At 38.2% G+C, this 25317-nt stretch overlaps 1 protein-coding gene across 6 annotated transcripts in view; it reads right to left on the minus strand.

Annotated features, from left to right (window-relative positions):
- Positions 1 to 25317, minus strand: part of SPIRE1 (spire type actin nucleation factor 1) — an 86683-nt gene that overhangs the window by 55382 nt on the left and 5984 nt on the right. For all 6 annotated transcript variants that reach the window (XM_083518654.1, XM_083518652.1, XM_083518650.1 and 3 more), the window contains exons 2-3: positions 19994 to 20028; positions 4970 to 5200 (exon numbers count right to left, since the gene is read on the minus strand). In XM_083518654.1, coding sequence (XP_083374780.1) covers positions 4970 to 5200; positions 19994 to 20028 — 266 coding nt within the window. The remainder of the gene's footprint in view (positions 1 to 4969; positions 5201 to 19993; positions 20029 to 25317) is intronic.

Raw genomic sequence — 25317 nt, forward strand, 5'->3', positions numbered from 1 at the left:
TATCCAATTTGGCAACTCAAACTCCCAAAGGAGCTACACTGCATTTCAGTTTGTAAAGCAAATTTGCCATATCCGCTGCTGTAGCTGCAGTGGTACAAAGTGACTGAACAGGCCTCTTTGATTTTCATCTGTAGTCAGTTATTTTTTAAATTAACATGTATGATTTGGTAGTTATTAAACAACTTTCCCTGATGTATCTAAAATGCTACCTGCAAAATTTCCCAGTATAAGAAACATGTTTTGAGAAATTATCTAATTCAACAAAACCCATGAATCTGCACTGTTCTGACAGGGCCAGCCCTAAGATGAGGCAGTGTGAGGCAGCTGCCTCTGGCAGCAGATGCTGAGATGCAGGGAGTGACCAGAGCTATGAGTGCCACGGGACCTACCCTGTACTCCCTATGCTAGTCTGCTGTCCTCAAGCGAAGTTCAGGACACTGTCCTTTCACCAATATTGCATCAAAATTCAACTTCCAATCCGATTGGCTTCTTATGTGCCTTGGGGGAGGGCACTACTTTGTCCTTTGCCTCAGGCAGCAAAATGTCTTGTACTGGCCCTGTGTTCTGAACAAAGTGGACAGAATACAAGCTTGTGGGATGGTAGCTAATCAAGTCTTATTTGGTATAGACAAAGCAAAATCAATGGGAAAGTCAACCAAGTGCATTGATTCCAATGGTCTACTCTGAGTATGATTTAATTAGCTATAACCCTACACATACAGACACACGAGAGATAAACATTGTTATTAAACAAGAATGATAAAATCTAATATAAAGTTAGAAATTCCATAAGGAATAGTATTTCCTCTCAACTCGTATCCACTGAAAATATCACCTATGAGCTTAAACTCTTTTGAAATTTATGAGCCATCTAACTTTCAACCTGACCTTGCTTTACGAAATATATCTCTTAAAGTTAACAGTTAACAACCAAAACTAATGGTGGGCCACAGAAACTGCAGTTTGACACAGTTGATAGAGAACACAGAATTTCCCCTTTGAACAATGAAGCAAGAAAATTGCATAGCATAATTTCAGGAGTTTTCTTAACATAACAATGCATAGTACCCATTATGGTTCATTAAAGTGAAACCATGTTTAGGATATGACAAGGTTATATGTTCCAAGTACCCAAAGGCTTAGGAAATGCATTTTTTAATGAGAAATGAATCCTTTTTTTGACATCAATGAACAGTAATGCACTCAAACTTTTATAAAACACTTGCTTCTGTCAGCAACAGATTCTGAAAGCACGTTTGAATATCAGCAGGGGGAAAGGGGGGTCTGGAAATTGTTAAATAAATATACAGCAACTTCTTCAGACTACTGAAGATTTATACTGCAATACTGTAAAGCTTTAAGATCAATGTGTCAAGAGGTTTGAGTTAGATTAGCAGGACTAGAAATATAATTCAAATTCATGGATGACCTGAATACTTTCAGTTCTAAAAGTCTGTGTAAAGAGTATCACATAAATTTGTATTGAGGTTTTAAGTATCTGAAGTTTTACATCAAACTCTGTGGATGTACTACATATCCAGAAACAGAAAAGATAGTCAAAGCTTAATCCAACACACTACCACCAGAGTCGTGCTCAATCTGTCATGCAGGAATTGCAGATACTCAAGGTTACCAAGATCTCTTCACCTTCAGGTGGAGCTTTTATGGTTACTCATAACATGGCATTGCGCATATGCTCATGTTATTCTTTGCTTCATCATATATCCCAGACATGAGGCCATCCTCAGAGGCCCAGTTGTAGGGCAGATCCATGGTTATCTGCACAACTGGGAAAGGTACAGTATAGGTAACTGGCGTATTTCAGTAGCTATCACCCATATGAACCTGTTAGAAAAGTACATATAGCCACATGCATTTCTTTAATGCAAAGTAAATGCTAACATGAACATACAGATTGCTGTATTAATCTTTTCCCCCCATCAATGAAGGAATTATCCATGCCTGACTGAGAGAAGGTAAACTGACAACACTAAATAAATACAGTAGAACAATTAATATCCACAAAGCTGCTACTCCCTCTTCAACTGTTCTGTATCTTGCTTCGATTGAATCTGTCATAGCTAAAATATGTAGTATCAACATATTTTGGTGATAAAGAAGATTGGTCTGAGTTCAGGACTAAAGAGCCAACTCTCTTCCCCACTACTCCAGCTCACTCACAGTTCATAGCCCATACATATGTGGTAGGCTTTACTCCTTCCTGAGACTGACTGTAAAGAGGCTATCTAGAACTAAAAAAGAGAAAGAGAGAAAAGGGCATGGATGAGTGAAAGGGCAGTAAAGTAGCCCACATGCCTCCAACTATCTTCCTTACAGTGGTACTAAATTTGTTGCATACACCCTTAGTTCTGTTTTATTAACACATTCATTACTGACACAAATATCACAACACAAAAAATGCCATCAGATACTATTACAGTGCAATGCTGCATAGTGCTACTCAATTGTTGCTACACAATACATGCATTAAGATGTTAATCTGGTTCAGATATGCAGACTTCTCTGTTAGGAGTTTGTAGGAAAGTGGAATGTGATGAAGGTGTGTGGGTTGGGGAGAAAATGACATCAATGCAGTGGTGAAATTCCTAAGAGGATTTGCATTGCAGTTATCGCATCTGTACTCTAGGCAAGCTGCTGAATAAAAAACAGAACAGAGCCAAAATAACATTCTCTGTCCCTTTAAAGACAGATATTTGAAGAATGGTAGGTTCAAATCAGCAATCAAATAGCTTATGGAACTTCTACCAGCAAATGAGAATGATCTGCTATGAGTAAGGGTACAAGCCTAACAATAGATTCACTGGGAAGACTGAGTTAAGATATAGTAGATCTCCAGCTCAGCCAGCAGGTTCACAGCTCTGTCATACTACGCTGGCATACGTAACCAATCCTGGCTCAGACAGAGATACTCCAGTATAACTTTCTCATTGTAGTCCAGCTGGGGCTAAGCTGACTGACCTGAGACTGGCTGAACTTATGCCAGCACACGCCCTGAAAAATGGACATTCCAGGTGAGTAGTGAGGGCAAGACGAGGCAAGGGAAGACTTATGCTGGATCCTAACGCCGTTCAGCTTGGTTATGTGACCTGGCAACCCACCGGTGCAAAAAAGAGGGGTGCAAATCAGATGCTATTTTAAAGGCTTGTTTTCCCTTTGCCAGGCTTCTGGATGGAGTTTGGATCTGGTGCACTTTATGCTGACTTAATTTAAAGTGGCTTAATTACACTGGCTTCCCATATTTAGGACTACTCCCTAAGAGAGCATGTCACAGGTACATAATCTATAAAAGGTAAAGGGACCCCTGACCGTTAGGTCCAGTCGCGGATGACTCTGGGGTTGCAGCGCTCATCTCGCTTTACTGGCCGAGGGAGCCGGCGTACAGCTTCCGGGTCATGTGGCCAGCATGACTAAGCTGCTTCTGGCAAACCAGAGCAGCACACAGAAACGCCGTTTACCTTCCCACAGGAGTGGTACCTATTTATCTACTTGCACTTTGACGTGCTTTCGAACTGCTAGGTTGGCAGGAGCAGGCACCAAGCAACGGGAGCTCACCCCATTGCGGGGATTCGAACCGCCAACCTTCTGATCGGCAAGCCCTAGGCTCTGATTTGCCTGCCCTAAGCCACTCGTGTCACTGTTACATAATCTATAACCAGCTATAAATATGCTTTAGCAGCACACTATCCCTATAAAGGGTATAGCAAAACTAATACCACAAAACTAATTCCACAGATCTACTTGTATGAAAAAACTGTGGACAAATGGTCTTTTTATGTGCAGCATTAGCAATGCACTCAAATATACTACAAATATCAATAAAATGCATGAAGACCAATAAAGTTCAAACAAGACACGATAGTAACAGACCCACAAATTAAAACTCGGTTGCAGTCAAATCCCTATAAAAGTGAGAAGTATGACTGGGGGAAATTCAAAGAGCAGAAGGCACAGGTAAGAAGAGGTTGCTGAACACTTTCCCTCACTTTCCCTTTTCCCTGGATCCTCTTTTCCAGAGCCATTTTTCTCCCTGCGGTTACTTCGAGACCACCTGTTTCTTGAATCATTCATCCTAGTTTGTTTGTGGGGAGATTAGACAATGTGGCTATTTACTGAGCATTCATTCTAATTTATTATTTCATAAAATTTATATATTGCTTGACTGTAGATAAAATCTCAAAGCAAATACTTGCTCACATTTTACAGTGTCTCTCCCCATCACTTTCCCTTGTGGTAAAAAGCCCAATTTTGAAGGAATTGGGTCTGCTGTAAAAGTTCTCCAAATCAACTTTACAGTAAATGCATGGACTGAATTTGCCACTAAGTGACTGAATCACACCTGAATATAGCGACAGTCTGGAAGCACTTTGAGACTGGAAGAAACTCTCACAAGTGAGTTAAAGAGAACTGGTTCCTCAACCTCCTTTCATATGCTCCTTTTGCATTTTAAGCCACCTACTTCATTCCTGTTCCATAGGGAACTGGCACAATCAGTTAAAAAACCCCACAAAAATACATAAGTACATATATTCAGGTGCCAGGCAAAAACATGTAACCAAGGCACCAAGCAAGTCTCCCTCCACAAGTGGGGAGCCACTGCAGGAAGGGCCCGTTTTCAAGTCACAGAGATACACGAAGAAGGGCCTCTGATGATGATCCATAATACCACCATAGTATGTCATAGGAATCTATACTGTGTCCTTATACAGTTTTAATATCTGCAAAAGTCTAGAATTATCAGCAAATTTCATGTGGGAAATAAATATATGCAAGGTAGCTACAACCCAATGAAGTACTAAGGTATGCGCTGAAGTCTGTTGAAATCAAAAGGGTTAAGCAAACATTATGAGTGTTGGAGATAATGTAACCAGTGTTTGAACTACAACTGTCAGTATTGCAGTTAAAAGGTACTAAACAATATAAATAACAATATCAGATAACCAGTCTGTACCTTCATGACATCTCGATAAGATTGTATAACTTCAACGTCTCCCTTGTCATTTTCTTCTTCTACTCCTTCATCCAGAGCCTCATAACCTTCATCTTTGCTCCCATCTGCTTCTACAGTGTTGGTCATATGATCAATAAGCTGTTCCAAGGGGGGGCTTAGCTCTCGCTCTTCATTCTCTTTCAAGCCATAGTCCAGTGCTTTATAAATAATAATTCCCAATGATTCTATTACCTGAAAAGAAGGATTACATCATTTTAGATATATTGGTACTAATATTTTGCTACTATTAACTGCTACAATATCAACCATGAAATACATTTTCTGTTATATCACTGTTAAATAGGAAGATATCAAATATAGCACAAAAATGGAAATATCAGTATTAATGAGATGCCAATATTCAAACTCTCTAAATCCTGCTCCTTGTGAGGGTTGTTTTGAAAACACAAGAAAATAATGAGGTATGTTAGTGTATGCATTTAATGTTTACACCTTGAACACTAAGACAATGTAACGATGTTGAGCTTATTAAGGTAATGAGAAATAAGATGTACACTATAATTCACAGAAGACAAATGGTTACTTTTTTATATAGCATGTTCAGCAAACATACTTTAATATTAAAATGTAGTATGACTTTTACTGGAGTAACAGCCTTTGTGCCATTTCAGCAGCACTCTTTCTATGGGATTTCCCCTGTGCAGGGCCAGCCCACTCATGAGGCAAGGTGTGGTGACCGCCTCAGATGGCAGAATCCACAGGGGCACCATATCCCAATCTAGAGCTTTATTCTTCTTCTTGTTCCTGATGTAGATGTTTGCTCACCCCTTCCACTCTGGTGGGAAGGGGGGCACCATTTTGTGGTTCGTCTCAGGTGCCAAAATGTATTAGGCCGGCCCTGAACCTGTGCGCCCCAAACGGAAGAGGGGAAAGTTCTAGAATGGGTCCCTACAGCCAAGTGGGGACACCCAGAGGCATACATAAAAAACACTGTTTATTACCATTATTATTAGAATTCCAGACTCACTTGCAAAAGCACACTGCCCCAAACCTACAGGATTAAGGGGTGGTCAGGAAACAAACATGGGTAGCAGAAAGTAGCATGCAGAAGCAAGCTTTTAGCAATAGTTAGCCTAAAGAAGAACATGATTGCTCTTACTTCCTGTTCTCCAGCTAGGATCTGAAAGTGATGGGGTCGTTACGAATTGGATTTGGAAGACATGTGCTCTCAGTTGAACATCTTCCAAGTCCAGTTTTTCCCCCATAATAGGAAATGGCATCATGGGCTGAAGGGGTGAACAAGCCCACATGTTCCAGACTTGAGCAACTTGATCTCAGCTATGAACATGGCTTCCTAGGACCCTCTCCTGAGCCCAAGACAAGCACCTGCAATGGCTTCAAGGTTGAAACAAAATCATTGCAGGTGCTGAATATCTGCCATTGCAGCCCCTCTGTTCAAGCCAAGAAGAGAGATTGTGCTTGATTCCTCTGCAACCACTATTTTATGGACAGCTGGCACTGATATTTCACTCTCTCTGCTTCAGTTGCATTCTTCCAGCTGAGGGATGGACGTGCCCCAAACCACCCCTTCTTTTGCTACAACTGACATGCTTAATGGCGGGCTTGGTCTGGAAACATCTAGTTGGCACATTTTTCTGTTTGGTTTAATAAAGGTCATGGACTAAATGAATTATTTTTAGAAGAAGAATATGAGTAATATTGCTGATTTAATTCTCCTGAGAACTTTTACTTTTTGTCAGTCTGTTCCAGTAAATTTTATTGTTTATAGCCAATGGCCATCACAATACAGCATGAGCAGAAATCACACAACTATAAAACAAAAGACATTTCATGCACCAGACCAGGACAAATTCTACAATATCCAAAATTTAAAAACATTCCTTCTAGTCAGCATCCCAGGGGTTTGGCACTTGCACTATCCAGAAAGGTTGCCCTTATTTTTCTTGCCACTAGTGCAAACAGTGCCACCCTATAGCTGATGCATTTATGTGATTGCCAGTCATATCACAGACAGTATATGTTTTTTTAAACGAACTTTTAAAAACTATTTTTATTTTTCAGTCATTTTGAAACATGTGTTAATGTTTATAATGCATGCCATTCTCCCACACTTATTACATATAATAGGGCATTGTTTGTGTGCTTGCCCTCTTCCTGAGCTTGTCCATGTTCATAATTAAAGTGACAAAGCTCCAAGGCATAGCTGTACTTATAAACATTAAAAAGGCTGTTTTTCTGCCACACTTGTAATTATCTGACTTTTCCTTGGAGCTGGTAATCTCTTTATAAGTCTGAGGCCCAAATAAGTCTGCAGTCAAGAAGAGTCAGAGTAGCTCCAAATATATTTGTATAAGTTTCTAAGGAGTGGGATATCATCTATAATACCAAGTACCCTTCACCCTGCTGTGTTAAAGGACCTGCCAAGTTCTGCTACGCTTGATTCTTACGTTGTTTGAAAACTAAGGCTGTGTACGTGCCATACATATAAGCACATCACACCCAAAGGAATAAAAGGAACTGTAGTTTGTTAAGGGTGCTGCGAATTATAGCTCTGTGAGGGGTAAACTACACTTCTTATGATGGGGGCGGCGGTTAATGTATGGTGTGCACACTGCTTAAGTTTTCTAAGTTGCAGAAAAATTATACCACAGCAAAAGCAGTCACAAACATTCTATTAAAACCAATCAAATCATTCTTCTGCCTAGCCATCCATTTATCTGTTCTACACGTCAAAGGAGGTAGCAGGCAGGCCAGTCCCACATACTATGTTTGTGCATTCAGCAGACTATAGGAAATGAGAGTACGTACTGGAGAACTGGAAAGGTTGCACATTATTTTGTGGTGTTTTGGATGGCCTAATAAGGGTATTGTCCTAACATTGATAATGTAACACAGCAGCCCTACAGATGAATTGTTGTTGTTTAATAACAGAATTAACTTCCATTTAGGAGTGTTTTCATGCATTCACAGGTGTGATAAAACACTACAGAGGAGCAAGTCACACAATCTAAAGAGTCAGATTTTTCAGGTTGTGGTCCTATGTGCTTGAGAGTTAGTCCCACTGAATTCAATGGGGCTAATTGACAATGTAATCCTATATATGTCTATTTAGAAGTAGAGCAGATATGTATAGGATTACAATGTCATTTTGAATGTCCATGACATTGCTAAGCAGTGGTGCATCAATAAAACTGCTAGCGTATTTGCAAAGCTAAGCCAAGCAGGTACAGTTTCAAATTGGATGGGAGACTGCATTGAGATTCCTGTAATGCAGGGGGTTGGTCTAGATGACCCTTGGGGTTCCTTCCAACTTTACAATTCTATGATTCTATATTAAAAGACTAATTTAATGCATCACTGAGATAACAATTTACCTCTCCCCATATGAACTGAACCGGACCCTGAGATCATCATTTGAGGCCCTTCTTCATGTGCCTCCTCCATGAGGGGTCCAGAGGGCGGCAAAATGAGAAGGGGCCTTTTCTGCACTGGCTCCCCATTTGTGGAATATTCTCCCTGGGAAAACTCAACTGACACCTTTGTTACATACTGTTAGGTACCAGGCAAAAACATTCTTCTTATCCCATTAATTAAACAATCTATGGCCTTTTAAAAGTGTTTATGTATTTGGGGAGGAGCATTGTTTCTGTTTGTTACTATGCTATGTATTTTTGCATTTCTATATTGTAAACTGCCCTGTGATCCTTGGATAAAGGGCGGTATAGAAATATAATAAATAAATAAAATAAATACATTTAGTTTATTCCAAAGCCAAAATAACCAAAACAGCAATTCCAGTAGCACAGACATTATTCTCTTTGTTGGCACATCACTTTTCTTCAACATCCTTGAGAACAGTATGCACAGGGGGAATTAATCTTTGTTTAAACTCTTCGGCTGGAGGACTGTTAATCTTTCTGTTTGGAAAGTACTCATGTGAACTCCCTCAGTAAACCAAGAAACAAGTTTTATTAGAAAGGAGGAGTTATGAAAATATTTAAAGTGCATTACTTTCTTGGTTTATTACCTGTTTAATCTTACTACCTGTTTAATGCAGTCAGATAATTAGAGTGTTTCATCTAGTGCAAAGTTCACTGACATATTTTTTCAGTTTCTGTGCAACATATATCTATGCTAACACTAACTACGACAGAAAGCGAACATTTTGGGAGATAAACATATCTTGTACCTCTTTTTAAGGTATGTCTGCAGTGATTAAAATTCCTAGTATTACTATGAGTTAGTCCAAACTGAGTGCAATGAGCTGACATATCGGTCATCATATCATGGATTAGCTGAGCAAATGCAACAAGCTGTGGTACAACCAAACTAGGATATTCAGATTGTTGACAGGCACAGGAATCTATCTGTACTGGATTACAAAAAAGTAGTGATTCTACCAGTGCTATTTATACTCAAATGCACAAAGTCACATTATTCATAAACTAGTGTGTCTGTATCCTTTATCAGGCAATGAAGAATGTGGACACTGGCATAATCTTGTCTCCAGGAAATACAACCTTTACAGTTTTTAAAAGCAGATTAGTAGATATGTAGTTGCAAATATACCACTTCAATGTCTCCTAAAAATCCACAAGTGATGGGATAAGATCTTATTCAGTAGTAAGGCAGAACATAAATTTGCTCCTTGTTCTGCTGAACAACAAGCAATTTTAAGTCCAAAAGAGTTTAAAAAACATGATCTGTCTACTTGGGAAAGTGAGGAAGTGATACAGGAATGAGAAAGTAAATGGGAATATCAAGCAGAAGGCACACAGCTTCTGGTATGCACAGCAGGTATTTGTTGAACAGTTTCACCTAACTAGCAGACTTAAACCTACCTTGCATCCAAATTTCTCCTCACAACTTCCTAGTGAACTTTTCAACTAATCTCCTTTATGGTGTGCGAGCAGAAAGAGCTAATCCTTTTATTTAAAATTAAAAGTACACATTTTGTTATTCAAAATGGTACAATGAGAGATCATAAAAAGTAGCAGCCATTAAGCAGCGTAAAGTCATATAAAGACCAGCAGAACACAAAAGTCATATAAAGACCAGCAGAACTGGGCACTAGATAGAAGAGAGGCAGCTTTCATTGAATGTCGTATAAATAGTAAGGACTACAAAAAACAAACTTCTTAAAAAAGAAACATCAATTAATATGAAAGCACCAAAGGATGTCAAAACAAGTCAATTAACTAAGCTGCCTCTGGGGCCTCAACTCTTTTGATATTTTAAATATCAATGAATAATTCCAGCTCCTGAATTATAGAACACACAACAGTTTTTTGTGGGTTTTTTTTGTTTCATTTCATTTCACTAATCCTTCTGTGTGAATTATTTTCTAAGACGATAAGGAGCTGTCTTCCATTGTGGTGGTCTAAAAGTGACTGCAGAATAACCCAGTAGTACGACTTCACAATTTTTAGTTCTCAGGCAGAGGTCTTTCTCAACCAGAGATCTGCTAACTGGCAGTGCTAGGATTAAATCTAAAACTTGTGAATATAAAACAGATGCTCTACTTCCAACTTATTGCTCCTGTAATGTGGTCCTAGTACAAGCTCTGTAAATGATGCCATAACAGACCAAAATGTGGGAAAATTGTATTTAACACTGTGTGTACTCCTCAAAATGGCTGCTTTTCTTGCTCTCTGTTCTCTGCTTCTATTCTTGAGAAATGTTTGTCTCTATGCACCAACTCACTGAATGCCTAATATATCAGGCCACATCATTTTATCAATATATCACTCACCTTCTTAACAATTTTGTTGGACAAGTCACGATTTCTATTTTACAAAAATAGGTTACTGCTAAGGTTGAACTGAAATCAAAATAACATTGTAATGTCCAATAATCCACCTGCTGGACATATTCACTTGAGAACTGCTCCTTGGCCAATTACGAACATTCACATAAAATACTAGTCAGTATGCTTAGCTGTATTCTGCAAAAAGCTATGACAAAACATTCCATGGAATTATCTGTATTCACTGAAGCTAGAATTACCCTGAATTTAGAGATGAACACACAACACTCCATTACTTCCATTTTGGGGATGACTTTGACTGAAATCTAGTAATGGCTCTGAAATAGTAAATAAATGATAAGCTTAAAATAAAATTTATTTGGTCTTTCTAGAACAGATTTTCCCTTCCTTTTTTTAGTTAGCCAGCTAGGATAAGAGACATCCCTTTGTTGAGTATGAATAGAATTAAGAATACCTCCCTGCACAACTACAGTGAGAGGCAGTGTAAAAGAAATAAATAAGGCAACAAGCACAATACGGTATTTTAAAACAAATATAAAGAGATTTAAGGTGAGGCTAGTAAACTTCCTGGCAGAAGTAGTAGCATGAAGCAAGTTCCTTAAGGAGAGAGGTGTAAGTTGCTGTACTGATTGAAGGCAGTGACCATAGTTCTATCAAATTTAATATATATACACATGGTCAATTGCCAAGAATATCCAACAGTCTCGTTTCACTTCAAAAGAGGAAACGTCCCCAAATTGAGGGGATTGGTAAAAAGGAAGTTGAAAGGCAAAGTTAAGAGGATCAAATCTCTCCAAAACGCTTGGAAGTTGTTTAAAACCATATTAGAAGCTCAGCCAGAATGTAAACCACAGATCAGAAAAGGTACCACCTGAGTCAAGAAGCTGCCTGTGTGGTTAGTTAATGAGCAGAGTCAAAGAAGCTATTAAGGACAAGAAGGTTCCCTTTAGAAAATGGAAGTATTGTTCAAACGAGGAGAAAAAAAGTAATACAAATGCTGGCAAACAAATTCAATCAGACAATAGGGTGCTAGAAAAAATAATTTAAGGAGCACACAGTTAAACTATAAAATTTTAGGGAGTCCGGCAGGGATGTGGTAGGATCTTTGGATGACAAGTGAGGCAGAGGTGTGCTAACAGAGGAAAAGAGATGGCAAAGAAGCTGAATGAAGATGCAGCCTTCACAGCAGCATATATAGGGCAGCTCCCAGCGCCTGAACTGACTTTCACAGGAAAAAAGGCAAATAGTGGCGACAAAAGATGCAATTTTAGGTCTTACCAACAAAATAAAAACAGACAAATCATACGGTCTGGATAGCATCCACCTGCGATTATTTAAAAAACTCTAATGTGAAATTGCTGTTCTTCTAACAAAATTATGTAATTTGTCCTTAAGATTAGCCTCCATACCAGAGGACTGAGGAGGCCACACAAACACAAACTTTCAAAAAGATATCCAGGGGAGATCATTGAAATTACAGGATTGTTTGCTTAACATCTGTTCTGGGGGAACTGGCTGAAAGCATTGCTAGATACAGAACTACCAAGCATGCAGAAGTACAAGTCTTGCTGAAGCAGAGGCATAGCTGTCAACTTTTCCCTTTTCTTGCAAGGAATCCTATCTGGAATAAGGGAATTTCCCTTTAAAAAAGGGAAAAGTTGACAGCTATGAGCAGATGCTGGGAATTACAAGTCGGGAGAGCACCATTCAGGTCCTATTTGAGGACTTGCCATTGGCACCTGATTGGCCACTGCAGTGAACACTAGCTATAGATAATGCGTCCTATGTAATAATGTTCAAAATAGACAGCAAAATGTGTTTTACAAACTTTCATTAAAAAAGGCTGTCCCAAGTAGCTTCCATCATCTGCATGGCATTCATTAATAAAACTGTATTTATAATACATTACATAATTTAACTGAATGAGGATTTTGCTCTGTGCTGATAAAAAAACCCTGGAAAATCCTTAATGCTGCTAGGGAATCTGCTTAATGCTATGACATGATGTTATATTACTTAACTGTTCTAAATCAAGTAGGGGATCAAGTTGTAATTTCAGATAATTCAGAGAACCAGATTATTATTTCTTGGTTTGTGCAATCATAGCCAACACTTTGTTGCTTACAAACAACATTAACAATTAATTTTATCATTACAATACTAAACATTCAACTACTAAGGGTATGTTTTGCATTATCAATTTTACATTAGCGACTGGATACTTAATACATTGTTATGCTATTCACTGTAACTAGATAGAATGTGACACATCATTTCTAGTATCAGGCCACTGCAGTAGTTTCATTTTAAATCTCATAGTTGCTAAGTATTGCATAAGAGTTGGATAATTTCCTGAAACTTTCCCCACTACAACAATGTAAAAAATCTAGTGGGAGTTTGTTTTTCCTAAAATATGTTAGTGATGTAAAAAGCTAATTAAAATTGAACTGTGTCCTAACAGTGTAAACATTAGAAAAGTTCACAGTGTCAGCTATATCCAAGAACATATGAAATGACCCTGAATCTTGAAAAATTATTAGAACAGAATATTTTATTTCTGTCATATCATGAATGGCATCCAAAGCCACAACAAATATTGAAGCTTATGATTACATTATAAATTATGACTATATTATAAATGTGATGTAATGTCATGTTCTCAGTCTCTTGGAAGAAAGCATTATATCACCATTGCTATTCCCCATATAGGTTACCGGTACTTTGCCGCCTACTGGTGCTGGATCTGTACTAAGTGCATAAACTGAACAAGTCTCTCACATCTGAAAAGGCCCTAAATGAATTACTTCTTATGTTGGGCAAGTGGATTATTGCAAGTAAAAAAATATAAAGGAAGCTTTATATATACAGCATTTCAAACAAAGTAACCCCCATGGTTTGGTGTGAGTTTTTAATGAAACGCATCATAAGAGTTCCATGTAAGATTTGAATTTTCTGTGAAACAGTTTTGACTATTAAATATTGGTTGTAGGATGTTTAGTGAGATGTAAAGTTTCACCCTTACAGCTTGAATGGATGGCCAGCCAAAGGGTATTCAAGGTCATAGAAAAAAAACCCCTGATCAGAGTAGCCATCAATTCTATTTTAACAGTATAATCATGGATTTTAAACAGCAGTTGTCTGTTCCCAGCATTAATCCAGTCTTTCACTTTATCCCCAACATCCCGAGGAATGATAGTATCTGAATAGTAAGCAAAGTAGTCACTGGAGGCATAAGGATGAATGGGTGCCTAGTAAACAGGATGAATGGGTGCCTAACAAGTCAGATGGATGAATAATCTCCTTGCAGGATGAAGCTGAAAGTCCAACACTTCATGATTGCTAAAGATAAGCAGCTGACTGCCCTAATTAAATTGAAGAATAATGGAAGGAGGCACTAGATAATACGCTCTATTGCCTTTGCAGCCCTTGCAATTGGATATTAGATGGTTAGAGAAAAGAAGTTCCCCATGCCTTTTTCACAAGAAAACACCATTTCTGAATCACTGGTGTTGAATGTTTGAACAATTCCCTTGAAACTGTCAGCTCTTTGTCAGTCTAGGCATGAAGATTATAATATACCCGAACGCCTTATTTATTATTTATTTCAGCTATTTATATATCACTGAATCAACAACGTTTCTAAGCCACGTGCAATAATATTTCATAAAGCATACAGTGGATAAAACAATAAAATCATACAAAAAGAAAACTCCTAAAAATGCCTGCTAAAACAGAAGGTTTGCTTGTGGCCTGCAAAGAAAATAGTCTTTGATTTATGGACAAACCTGTGTTTTATTCAGAAACAAATTAGCAGCCTCATAGCTTTAAGTAAATAAAATAAACAATAGTCATTTGTGCAAAGAATCATACTTGAAACAAATAAAATTATTCCTTATAATTGAAAATCCAGTAGTGATGAATGAAAATAGTATTTTTAAAATCCAATGCATGGCACAGCTAATTATAAGTAGTTACAAAAACTAATTAAAATAGCATTTGCAGTCACAAAGCACATACTTTTTAATATCTCAGATAAAGCATACTTCTGACACATCAGCAGCATTTGCACCATACAGAAATGCTTTGGCAAACAACGAGAAAGAGCACTCTACCACAGACATAGCTAAAAGTGCAGCACTGAAGTAAAAGTCTGCTGTACAAATAGCCAATTGTAATTAGTGCACAATGACTAGCCTATGAGATACAATCTCAGGAGATCTACACCTGTTCTTCAGGATTTTGATCTGTCAAGCTCATATGTCTCTTAGGCTGGTTGCAACATGAATCCAACAGCATTCAGCTAACAGGGGAGAATGCCCTCCTGCCCAACACCCTTACTAGTTCATTTCCAAACGAAACTAAAAGAAATACAGTAATGCATATATAATATAGGGTCACCTCTAATAATGTCAGCCTGCCGGTATAATGGATTTCTGCCCAAGCAAATGGAACTTCCCCTTCCTCTCTTCTGCCATGAGGCCCCCATCCCCACCCAAATCATCTTCAAGCCTCTTCATCTCCAAAATGCTTTCATATAAACATAATGTCTTTCACCATGTAACTGTGGAAGTTCATGTATCAAATAAACATGTTGAACTTGGGAAGCTTTCCCTCTTTTAATTTCAACTTTTGCAAAAGTTACATCTGATTGTACATAAAAAATAGTGGAGATGCTAGAGCTGGTTAAATATGAAATTTAGTAATCTACTGTGTCAGTACGCAAGCACAATTAAATGCCAGCAACTCCCACTTCTATCACAGAATGCCTGCTTCTTAAGCAATGGATTGGATCATGCCTACAATTTATATTATCCAATTTCAATTATTCAAACTTTTAAAGCAAATAATTGTCCTTCAGCCAAGGTGGGGGAAAATATATTAACTTGTTCAATTTAGGATTTTATTTTGAAGGATACATCTCTCTCTATACACGTCCACACTTGATGGAACAGATAAGTACTCCACACCTGGGTTTGTTTATCTAACTACACGAGAACTTAATATATGTTATTTAATAAGCATGGAGTAGGTCAAGTCAAGTGGGTTCAGGGACAAATGGGCTGCTGAGCTGTAAGAAGACCCTTGCTAATTCAGGCCAAAGGTCCATCTAATCCAGCGTTCTTTTATCACAATGACCAACCAGACACACACCTCATTTGTGATTGCCAGCAACTAGTATTCAGGAGCATTCCGCCTCTGACAGGGAAAGAAGAGGGAAAGAAGTACCTTCTGCAGCTGCCACTGCAGCTCTCATCATTGTCTCTGAATTGTGTCCACCAAACTATGCTGCAACCAACTTTTTAAACACAAAGTTCATGAATATACACAAAATTGTATTATCCCAAATAGTGCACATTATAGGTTTCTACACCCATTATTTAGGGACCCAGAACAATTCTTATGCAAGCCTTTTTTTAACCCTACACTGTAGTTCACAAAATATTTTCTGGTTTTAGCCTATAATTATGTACATAACCTTTTATAAACTTTACCACTTACTAGCTTCAGTCCTGCATATGATGATAAAAATACTACCCTAGTCATATTGCATAGCTTTTGTATTAAGATTTCTCAGACAGTTTTGGAAAATGGAAATAATGATTGAAGGTTCTCTTTGCCCTTGAGAGTACTAGAGCTGCCTTTCCAACTGAACCATGAAAGTACTTTGGCTGGGCTACCTCAGTTATTTGTCACATTTTGTACTACTGTACATATTTTCAAAGGCCAAGCAGAATGTTTGTGCTATAAATGCTGAAGAAAAGAACAAAAACTTGTATTGTACACTGCCATTTTATTAAACTGAATCTTTAATTTAATGTATGTTGCTGGTCTAAAACTTTGTTTTGCCTTCCATGGAGGTTTGCCCCCTGTTCCTTATTAAATAGCGAAGTATTCCTTGAAATAAGGAACCCGAGGCAAGCCCAAGCATTGTTTGCAAACTCCCAAGAAAAAAAATCTCAAAACAGAATTGTTCTATTTTACTATTACATTGTACAGACCATAGATGATGATTAATAATTGTATCTATTAAGCCTACAATATTTTTGTTATTAATAGTAGTAGTAGTAGTAATAATAATAATAATAATAATAATAATAATAATTGCTGCCACCCACAAATACTAAGCTGCGTTTATCTGATCTTAAAAAGGTGCAGGACAGACAGTGGGCAAAGGACGGAAGCTGAAGCCCACAAAATGGCAGGCAAAGTCCTGAAAAGGCTAGCAGAAGTCAAGAGCGGTCCAGAGTGGTAACAGACAGACAAAGAAGCCAGAAGGAAGAATATAACATAGTAATTTGAAATAACTATTCAAAACATTGGCTGCAGGTGTCATTGACAGACTATACCTATTTTGCTTTTGAGCATGATATAAGAATATAAGAAAACCTTGATGGATCAGGACAAAGGGCCACCTAGTCCAGCACAATGTTCTCATAGTGGCCACCCAAACACCTATGAGAAGCATGCAAACAGAACATGGGCACAACCCACAATTCCCAGAAACTGGTGTTCAGAGCCATACTGCTTCTGACAGTGGAGGTACAACATACTGTCACAGTGCTGTCAGGTAAAGGAATGGACATCCTGAGTAAACAGCTAACACTTTATTGTCAAAAGTACACTTACAAGTTAGCAAAAGGCATGTCTATCAGGCCTACGTGTCTCAGCTACTTCCAGGTGTGCACCCAATGAGGGAGTTGCTGAACAAAGAGGCCCTGCCCTCAACCTCCATTTATGTCGTTCTCGCCCCCCCCCCCCAGCTGCGTGCAAGCAGACAATGACTCCACCTGCGTGTAACCTTTTGCTCTTCCTGCTTCAATCCTCTTCTGGTCCTGGGAGACAGTGGAACAGGAGGTGGGGGCAGAAGGAGGAGGTGTGGAAGCCCTTTACACCAGCCTGACCTATTTCTCTCTCCCCCTGCACCTGTTCTTCACTCTCCAAGCTTCTCCTGCCTCTTATCTCCTCGCTGTTACAGGCTCCTCCAGATCACTGGTTACTTCCTCCAAGTCAGTCTCCAACCCCCCTTCTTCCGGTGCCCACTCACCCAAATCCAGCCACCACTCCTCAGTTTCTAGTCAGTCCCTGGCACATACCCATCATGGCAATAGCCTTATCTTTCATAAATTAATCTAATCTTCCAAAGCCACCTAAGTTGGTAGCCACATCTTGTGGGAGAGAATTCCATAGTTAATTCCGTAGTGTCAAGTAGCACGTATTTTGTCTAGCCTGAATATTCCAAGACTCAGTTTCATTGGATGTTCCTGAGTCCTACTGTTATGAGAGGGAGAAAAACATCTATACCCACTTTTTCCACATCATGCTATTTCTATTTCTAATGGGGGGGGGGGAGTATTTCTATTCCACTCACATGGCAAGCTTTATTTTGTTTCTAAATAAGAACTATCTTGAATTTTATGCATGATGTCATATGACAGGAGCTGCAGCAGTGAATAGTGTGGTTTAAGGTCACAGTGAATGATTTTCTATCTTTTCCAAGCTCTGGTAAAACACAGCTGATCTTTATCTCCAGAAAGTACAGAGATCTTCCCACCACTATTAGTAATTCAGTGTATTTCTAGTGTATTAAAAATAGTGACAAAAACCAGGGGGCAGTTGCATATTAAATCTCAGCAGCAGTATAGCAAGCACAGGGCCATCGAGATACAAAAGCCAGCATATGAGTCAGAAACAATAACTATCTAAGTCCCTAAATCCTAGAAACTCAGTAGCCAAATCAATGCCTCCAATGAAAACTGATTACTATCAAATACCCTTTTCACCAAAAGAGAGAACTCAGTCAACAGTAGCATTATCATGTGAGAGAGCCCTTGAGGCAAGGTGGTAGAGATACAGATCAGCCACACAAGACTCCCAGTTTACCCTGACCGACAGGTGAGGGCAAAAGCTACAAAAACTCTACCTGGAAAGAGGTTGGATCTTGTTCTTTATAGAAACTTTATATTCCCTGACAATTATGACACAATGGCTAAAATGGTTTTTAATGTGGTGGAAATCCTATGTCCAAATTCTTGCAAAACTAACTACATTGTTACCATCACTCAACCAACCTCTCTTCCAGTTGTATTTTGAGGCTAAAATACCACTTTAAGCTCTATGAAGGGCAGGATACAACTGCATCAAATAATATGTAAGTGCTCCTGTGAAATTTCCCTAGCATTGGGTACAGCTGTTAAGACACTAAGCGGAATCATACAGATTTCTCTCAGTGCTAAAAAGAAATAAATATGGGTCAAACACAGCCCTCATATTCTTTAAAGAGCTCAAGTTTTTCCTATGAGAAAATAACCGACAGAGCTGTGAAATCAGCATGTGTGAATTAAACCTGACTTTCAGAGCTTTCAGGAGCAGTGGGAAACATTTTGAAATGCTGCTTGTTGAACCCTTAGTTTTTGGGGGTGTAAGGAGCAGTGAAGCACTGTTCGAAACTCCCATTGTTCTAAACGCATTTTGCAACATGGAATTTCATTAATGTGAGCAGTTTCTGAGCTGTGGGCACAGTACTGCACCTAAAATTTCAGATTAAAACTGCAGAGTGGAAGAAAAGGAGGACCTTTTTCTGGTTCCCCACTTCTAGCTACTTTCTGAAGACTGGAGAAGAGACCCTCTTAAGAACATTAGGAGAGTGGGCAGGGGAAGGACTATACCATGTGAAAAATGAACATAATATTTTAGCTGCAGTTCATTCATTTTCAGCTTTGTATTCTAGTTATATAAAAAGCACACCTAGACATTCCTTTGTTGCACCCATAACCTAGGTTTAAGGTGCCATTTAGCACCTAGCTTTCACATCTCAGTTTCTAACACTAGCGTGAAGCTGCTTACATGGGGCTTTCACATAGACCATCACAGAGACAGTTGATGGTGCTGGTCAAGGACAGCAAAAAGCTAGAAAAGTTGGGAAAGCTGAAAAAGAGGAAGGGCTGCTCTGATTGTGTACTGCTTGACCCTTTTGCTCCTCCCTCCATTGCAGCATCTGCCTAGCCAAAAGAAGTCCTTTCCCTGCTTAGCATTTGCATTTTGAAAGCTCCACTGCTTGAAGCTTTCTTCTGTATTCAGAGGGGTTGTGAGCTGACAGACTGCACACATTTCTCTCCCCTGGGGCAGTGCTCTCTCAGCATATCAGTACAGATACCTGGGAGAGCTATATATATAAATGCCCTAAGATTCATTGCACTAGTGTATCAAACAGAACAAACACTTTTACAAGTTCTTACCTCTGTTTCTGGACAGCGTAAATGTTCTGATTTACCTGAAATTAAAAACAAAAAAGAGTTATTTTCACCTTTTAAAAATAAGCAATCAATTCCAAAAACAAGATTAGAAAAGATTAGAAAAAAATCTGATGCATCCTCTTTCCCCATGGAGACTACAACTCCCATCATCCATGGACTATTACATTTCCCTGTTCATTGCATATTGCAGATGACCAGAGAAGGAGATGATCCTTTCACTTTGTACAGGTACTTAGGAAGAGAAGAAGCTGTGTTGCTTCTTTCTTCCTGAGAACCCTGTGCAAAGCAAAAATCTTCAGGGATGGTGGTAAATGGGAATACTATTCCTTTCACTCCATACAGGTGCTACATGGAAGCGAAGAAATGGCACTGGGGTGGAATGTACACACATATTAAAAACATACACATCTACACACATATAAAAACGCTCACCATCGCCATCTAGTATCACATTGTATACTGCATTTAAAACACACTTAAAATGTTTTATTTGCAGCTGTATAGTTGAGTCTCCAGGACTCTTCCTTTCTCAGATGGCCTGTGTGAATTTATCATTTTATGTTTCTGTAAAGCACTTTCGTCTTCTAATCCACTGCTGGAGGAAGATGGAGCAAGGATCTGGGCCCTGGTTGTACATGCACTGTTCATGGTGAGGCTTAATTGCTACTGGTGCACTGCTATATACATTTTTAAAATCTTAAATCTGCCACTCAGTGAAATCTGAACAAGTGTTTGTCTGTTCCATGAAATATATACAATACTCTCCCCCAAGAAAGTTTCTCTTTCTTAAGATAAGCATCTTAACAAACAACAAAAGTGTTCCCCTCTGATTGTCTGAGTTTCCCAGTAACTCAGTAAAAAATGTTCTCACAAACTCATTGGGAGAGAAAATAACATTATGAAAATGTCTTCCACTGAATCAGATAATGTGATGCATGTTTATACCTTCTCCATTCTGCACATGCAGAACTTAACCTGACACAAGCAAATAACCCTGGAAGCAAGAAGCTGTGCACAATTTGATTGACAAGTTAGCCAATATTTCACAACCTTCATTTTATTCTGCTTTTGAATAAATAGATATTAACAAAATTGTTACCAAAAAAATCAGCCTTAAAAAGGGATAGAAAAATTTCGATTGGCCTTAGTAGACAGCTAAAATACATGCTGGCCCTGGCCTCAGAGGGGCGGAGTCTGGTATCTGATGCCATGCTGAACGTCTGAAGCAAGGATCTCCAAAGCTCAGCACAAAACTAGGAACAACCTTCGCCTCACAGCCTCCGCAGCTCCATGCTGATAAGAAGTACGGCAGATAGTCTATATCATGCTGCAAACCACTCTCTGAAGTGTTGTACCATATGTAAGATCATGAACTCCCACTGTCATCCCCAAGTTGAAGCTAGGTTAGGGTCTCATTGCTTCTTCTTCTGCCTGTCTCTGCAATAGCCACCTCCCCCCTTTTATTGACTATGAAACTTTTAGTCATCTCTTCCTGCAATGCATTCAGGATGCCATGTATGAATGATTCCTCCTTTTAATCTTACAAAAAAGTACGTACTAAAATATTCTAAATGTTATTCTCCTTAGATATCTTTATTAAAAGATTAAAGATTTATACAATCTGAAGATGGACAGTGTATTTGCACAAAACCATGTGAGGTAGGTTAGGCTAAGAAATGATTTGCCAGAAGTCCGAGAGTTTGTCAAGGTTCACCACTCTATCCATGTTGGGATGGGGTGCAGTGGTGGATGACAGCAACACCTCATGAAATAAGATTATCAAGGCTGAAAGGAACTGTGAAGGAAGGAGGTTCATATGTTCAGCACCAGCTGCTGGGCTAAAAGGAAGATGACAAATTAGGAGTCACAAAGATCCACTTAGGTGGATGGGAAGTGAGCACACTTTGTGCACAAGAAGGGGCTATCTTCATGATGAACAGCTTTGCAGACTTCATTAAATCCAGATATTAGAAAAATGTTTTTAAAATACAACTTTAAAATCTGGCTTGTCAAGTTCTTCAGCGTGCTGCAATTCTAGCCATGCTTTTATTTTCCCCACTTTTCAGGAAGTTGTGACAGTATATGTCTAACATTTTGCCCTGCTGACTTTGAAGACTTGACACTTAACTGAGTCATACAAATCTATGACTCAATTTCAACAGAAGTTCTTATAAAGAATACAGACACTGGCCTCTCCCATTTTCCTTCCTCATTCACACTTTTCAAGGCTCCTCTCTATACTGTATATTGAAAACATGCATTAACTGGAACCACACATTCACTGATTTCTTTAACCACGGGGCAATCACTCCCATTCTCCCTTATGAGATAAACAGGGTATGAGGTGCATTCCTCTGATATTCATTAAACTGCCACCACTTCCCTTTTTATTGTCAAGCAGGGAAGCACTTAAGAGCTGCTGTAATTTATCTGAGGGTAGAGAAATGGTATTAGCAAGCCCTCTGGATTGACCAGGTAATTCTGGCCATGCTTGGAACAATCTCCTTACCCTTCTTTAGACCTTCAACTCTTTTTCTATTCAAAGGTTCCTGTGGCACATTAAATACTAACCAATTTGTTATGGCATAAGCTTTCATAAGCTAAAGTCCATTTTACCAAATGCATTTAAAGATGTTTTAAAGATAAATTGTTTCAAAGATATTTTAAAGATGTTTTATCACTTGTGTGTTTGTTGCCCCGGACTCCTCTGGAAAGGCAGGATATAAATTTAATAAATAAATAATAAATAATAAATAAATTTAATAAATACATGTATAATCCTCAGCTGCCAATTGAGGATTACACTTAATGAATCTGATGAAGTGGGTTTGAATTAACCAAAGTTTGAAACATGAATTTGTTAGATGTTAAGGTGTCACAAGACTCTTTGCTGTTTTACTCCAAATGTGTTACAATATTCTAGCTAAAATAAAAATACACAAAATACCAGGATAAAACTTAAGACATAAAACTCAGTTATCATTGCCTCCCCCCCCCAAAGCACCCTGAAGCAATAAAAAACATTCAGACTGTAGCTCCAGAAGCTCTGGCCAGCTTTTAGTTATAATTACGGGCTTTAGATTTAGCTCTGTAATGTTATCTGAGAGTGCTGCAGTCTACCCTTTCAAACTCCATTACATAAAAAGAGACTCAACAATTGAAGTCTAGCACTCACTGAGTTTGTAAAACTCTATCTGAACAGTGGTACTTCAGCCTGTGGATGGTAACTCACATGACTGATTGCTCCTTCATACAAATTTTCTGCACACAGAAAACTAGATTTCAGGAGGAAAGGCTGTAGCTTGACATGCTACCTGACTACATGGATATATATATATTTATATATATTATATGGGGGAATGTTCAATCCTGTGAGCCTCCCACTGAAACCTAAAGCAGTAAAACCCTGGCACACCTTTGCTACCTCAGTGAGAACTAGGGCTAATATTCAAAGTAATGTTAAATCAACCCAAAAAATCACTTTACATTTCAGTGCTCAACTGGGTGTGTACCTTGTTAAGGAAATAAAATCATATTTCATTATAAACAAAACTCTACAATAGATGGCTTTTTGCTCATTAATGACAGATAGAAAAGCAGGCTAGAAGAAAGAATTAAGAAATATATTTTCCCTGTAAGAAGACTGCATAATATGTTCTTACTGTGCCCTAATATATTAACAATAAAATAATTATTATATTTGGACAATGAACTACAGGGTGTATCACATATGAATGACAGCCACTGTTAATCTTAGAACTTTTTCATCAAACGTTCAGTAAAGGAATAAAACCCCTACTATATTAGTAAACCTTAGAACCCTGAAATTTCTTGATTTCTGTCTCTAATGTATTTTCTAAACTTTCAAGATAAGTAATACAGTATTAAGCCCTTGAAAAATCACAACATGTAGCTTCATATACAGGTGCTCCTCTTATCCTAGCAAACAATTTATCTTGAAAGTTGTACTTGGAGAAGGAAAGCATTTTGGCTGCTTTAAGAATCTGATCTCAACTGAAAAAAAGAGATCATGTAAAAAAGAATTATGGAAATGCCAGCTTTTGTGTTGACTATAAAACTACATGTTTCTAGTGCCCAAAACAACAGCCATAAGATCAGCCTTCATAAAAGTAAGTGAAAGGAAAAGTTTTGACTGGTATTTGTTCCACTGTGATTTTAATTGTTATTAAGTTTAGAGCAAGAGTTCTTGAACTTCATCTTAAGCCTAGTAGCACATAGCACATTCTGCTTCATTCAGCCAACTAGTCTAGAAGACTTTGTACCTCACTCTTGAACCAATAACAGACATAAGTAGATTCGATAAAAAGGGAAGGACTACACATACGTGCCTCATGACACGCTTGAGGTTTCTCCAGAAAAAGCACTATCCAGCAGCAAAATACAAGCACATAGTCACTTAACCATATACACCATATTGAATCAGTATTCCAATTCTGTGCCAGTCAAGATAGAAACTGAGCTAATAAATGTCACTGAGAAGCCCATGCCTCCTTAAAACAAATCTAGTGACTTAGAGAAGTACCACTCAATTAAAGCTGCAATCCCTTACACATCAGAAGTCTCACTGAAATCTATATTGAGCTTACTGCTGAATAAACAAATATAAGATTGCTCTATAAAAAGCCCTCATTTACTAAATGATAATCGCTCCTAAACACACTGTAAGAACTATCAAGTTGTAATTTCATCCACATAATTGTTATGAGTTGTAGATTTTTTTAAAAAAATGTATTAAGGTATCAAATGTTTAATAATATTTATAGAAAAACTAGCATGTCAAACAGTCTTTAAAATGCTAGTTTATTTTCCTGTATAATTACTTTAAAGCAAACAATAGGTCCATTCTCCATCTTGAGACACTGCAATTTTATCCACATTATTTTTAGACTTTAGTATTTAATGCAAGGTCATTATTTACAACTGCACTAACACTCTAACTCAAGTCACTGGCACAATTCTGCTCTTCAGGTATATTTATATGATTAATAATAATAATAATAATAATTTTATTATTTATACCTCACCCATCTGTCTGGGTTTCCCCATATATAGGGCAGGCGGATGTCATTAATGTTACCTTGGGAAGTTTCAATTCTTTTATTCTATGAACACAAACAACTTCAAACAAATATTTTCAAAGTATCTGAAGCTCCTAACAGGAGTGTCACCCAGGCATATTATCCTCCGTACTAAAGCATTCAAGTAGGCCAATTCACTCAACCTGATTTTCCATTTTTCTTTGCTACTCATTCTGTGGCTCCTGGAGATTACCAAACAATGTGTAC

The sequence above is a fragment of the Podarcis liolepis genome (assembly GCF_965112155.1).
Source record: "Podarcis liolepis genome assembly, chromosome: 8".
In the NCBI taxonomy this organism is placed as follows: Eukaryota; Metazoa; Chordata; class Lepidosauria; order Squamata; family Lacertidae; genus Podarcis; species Podarcis liolepis.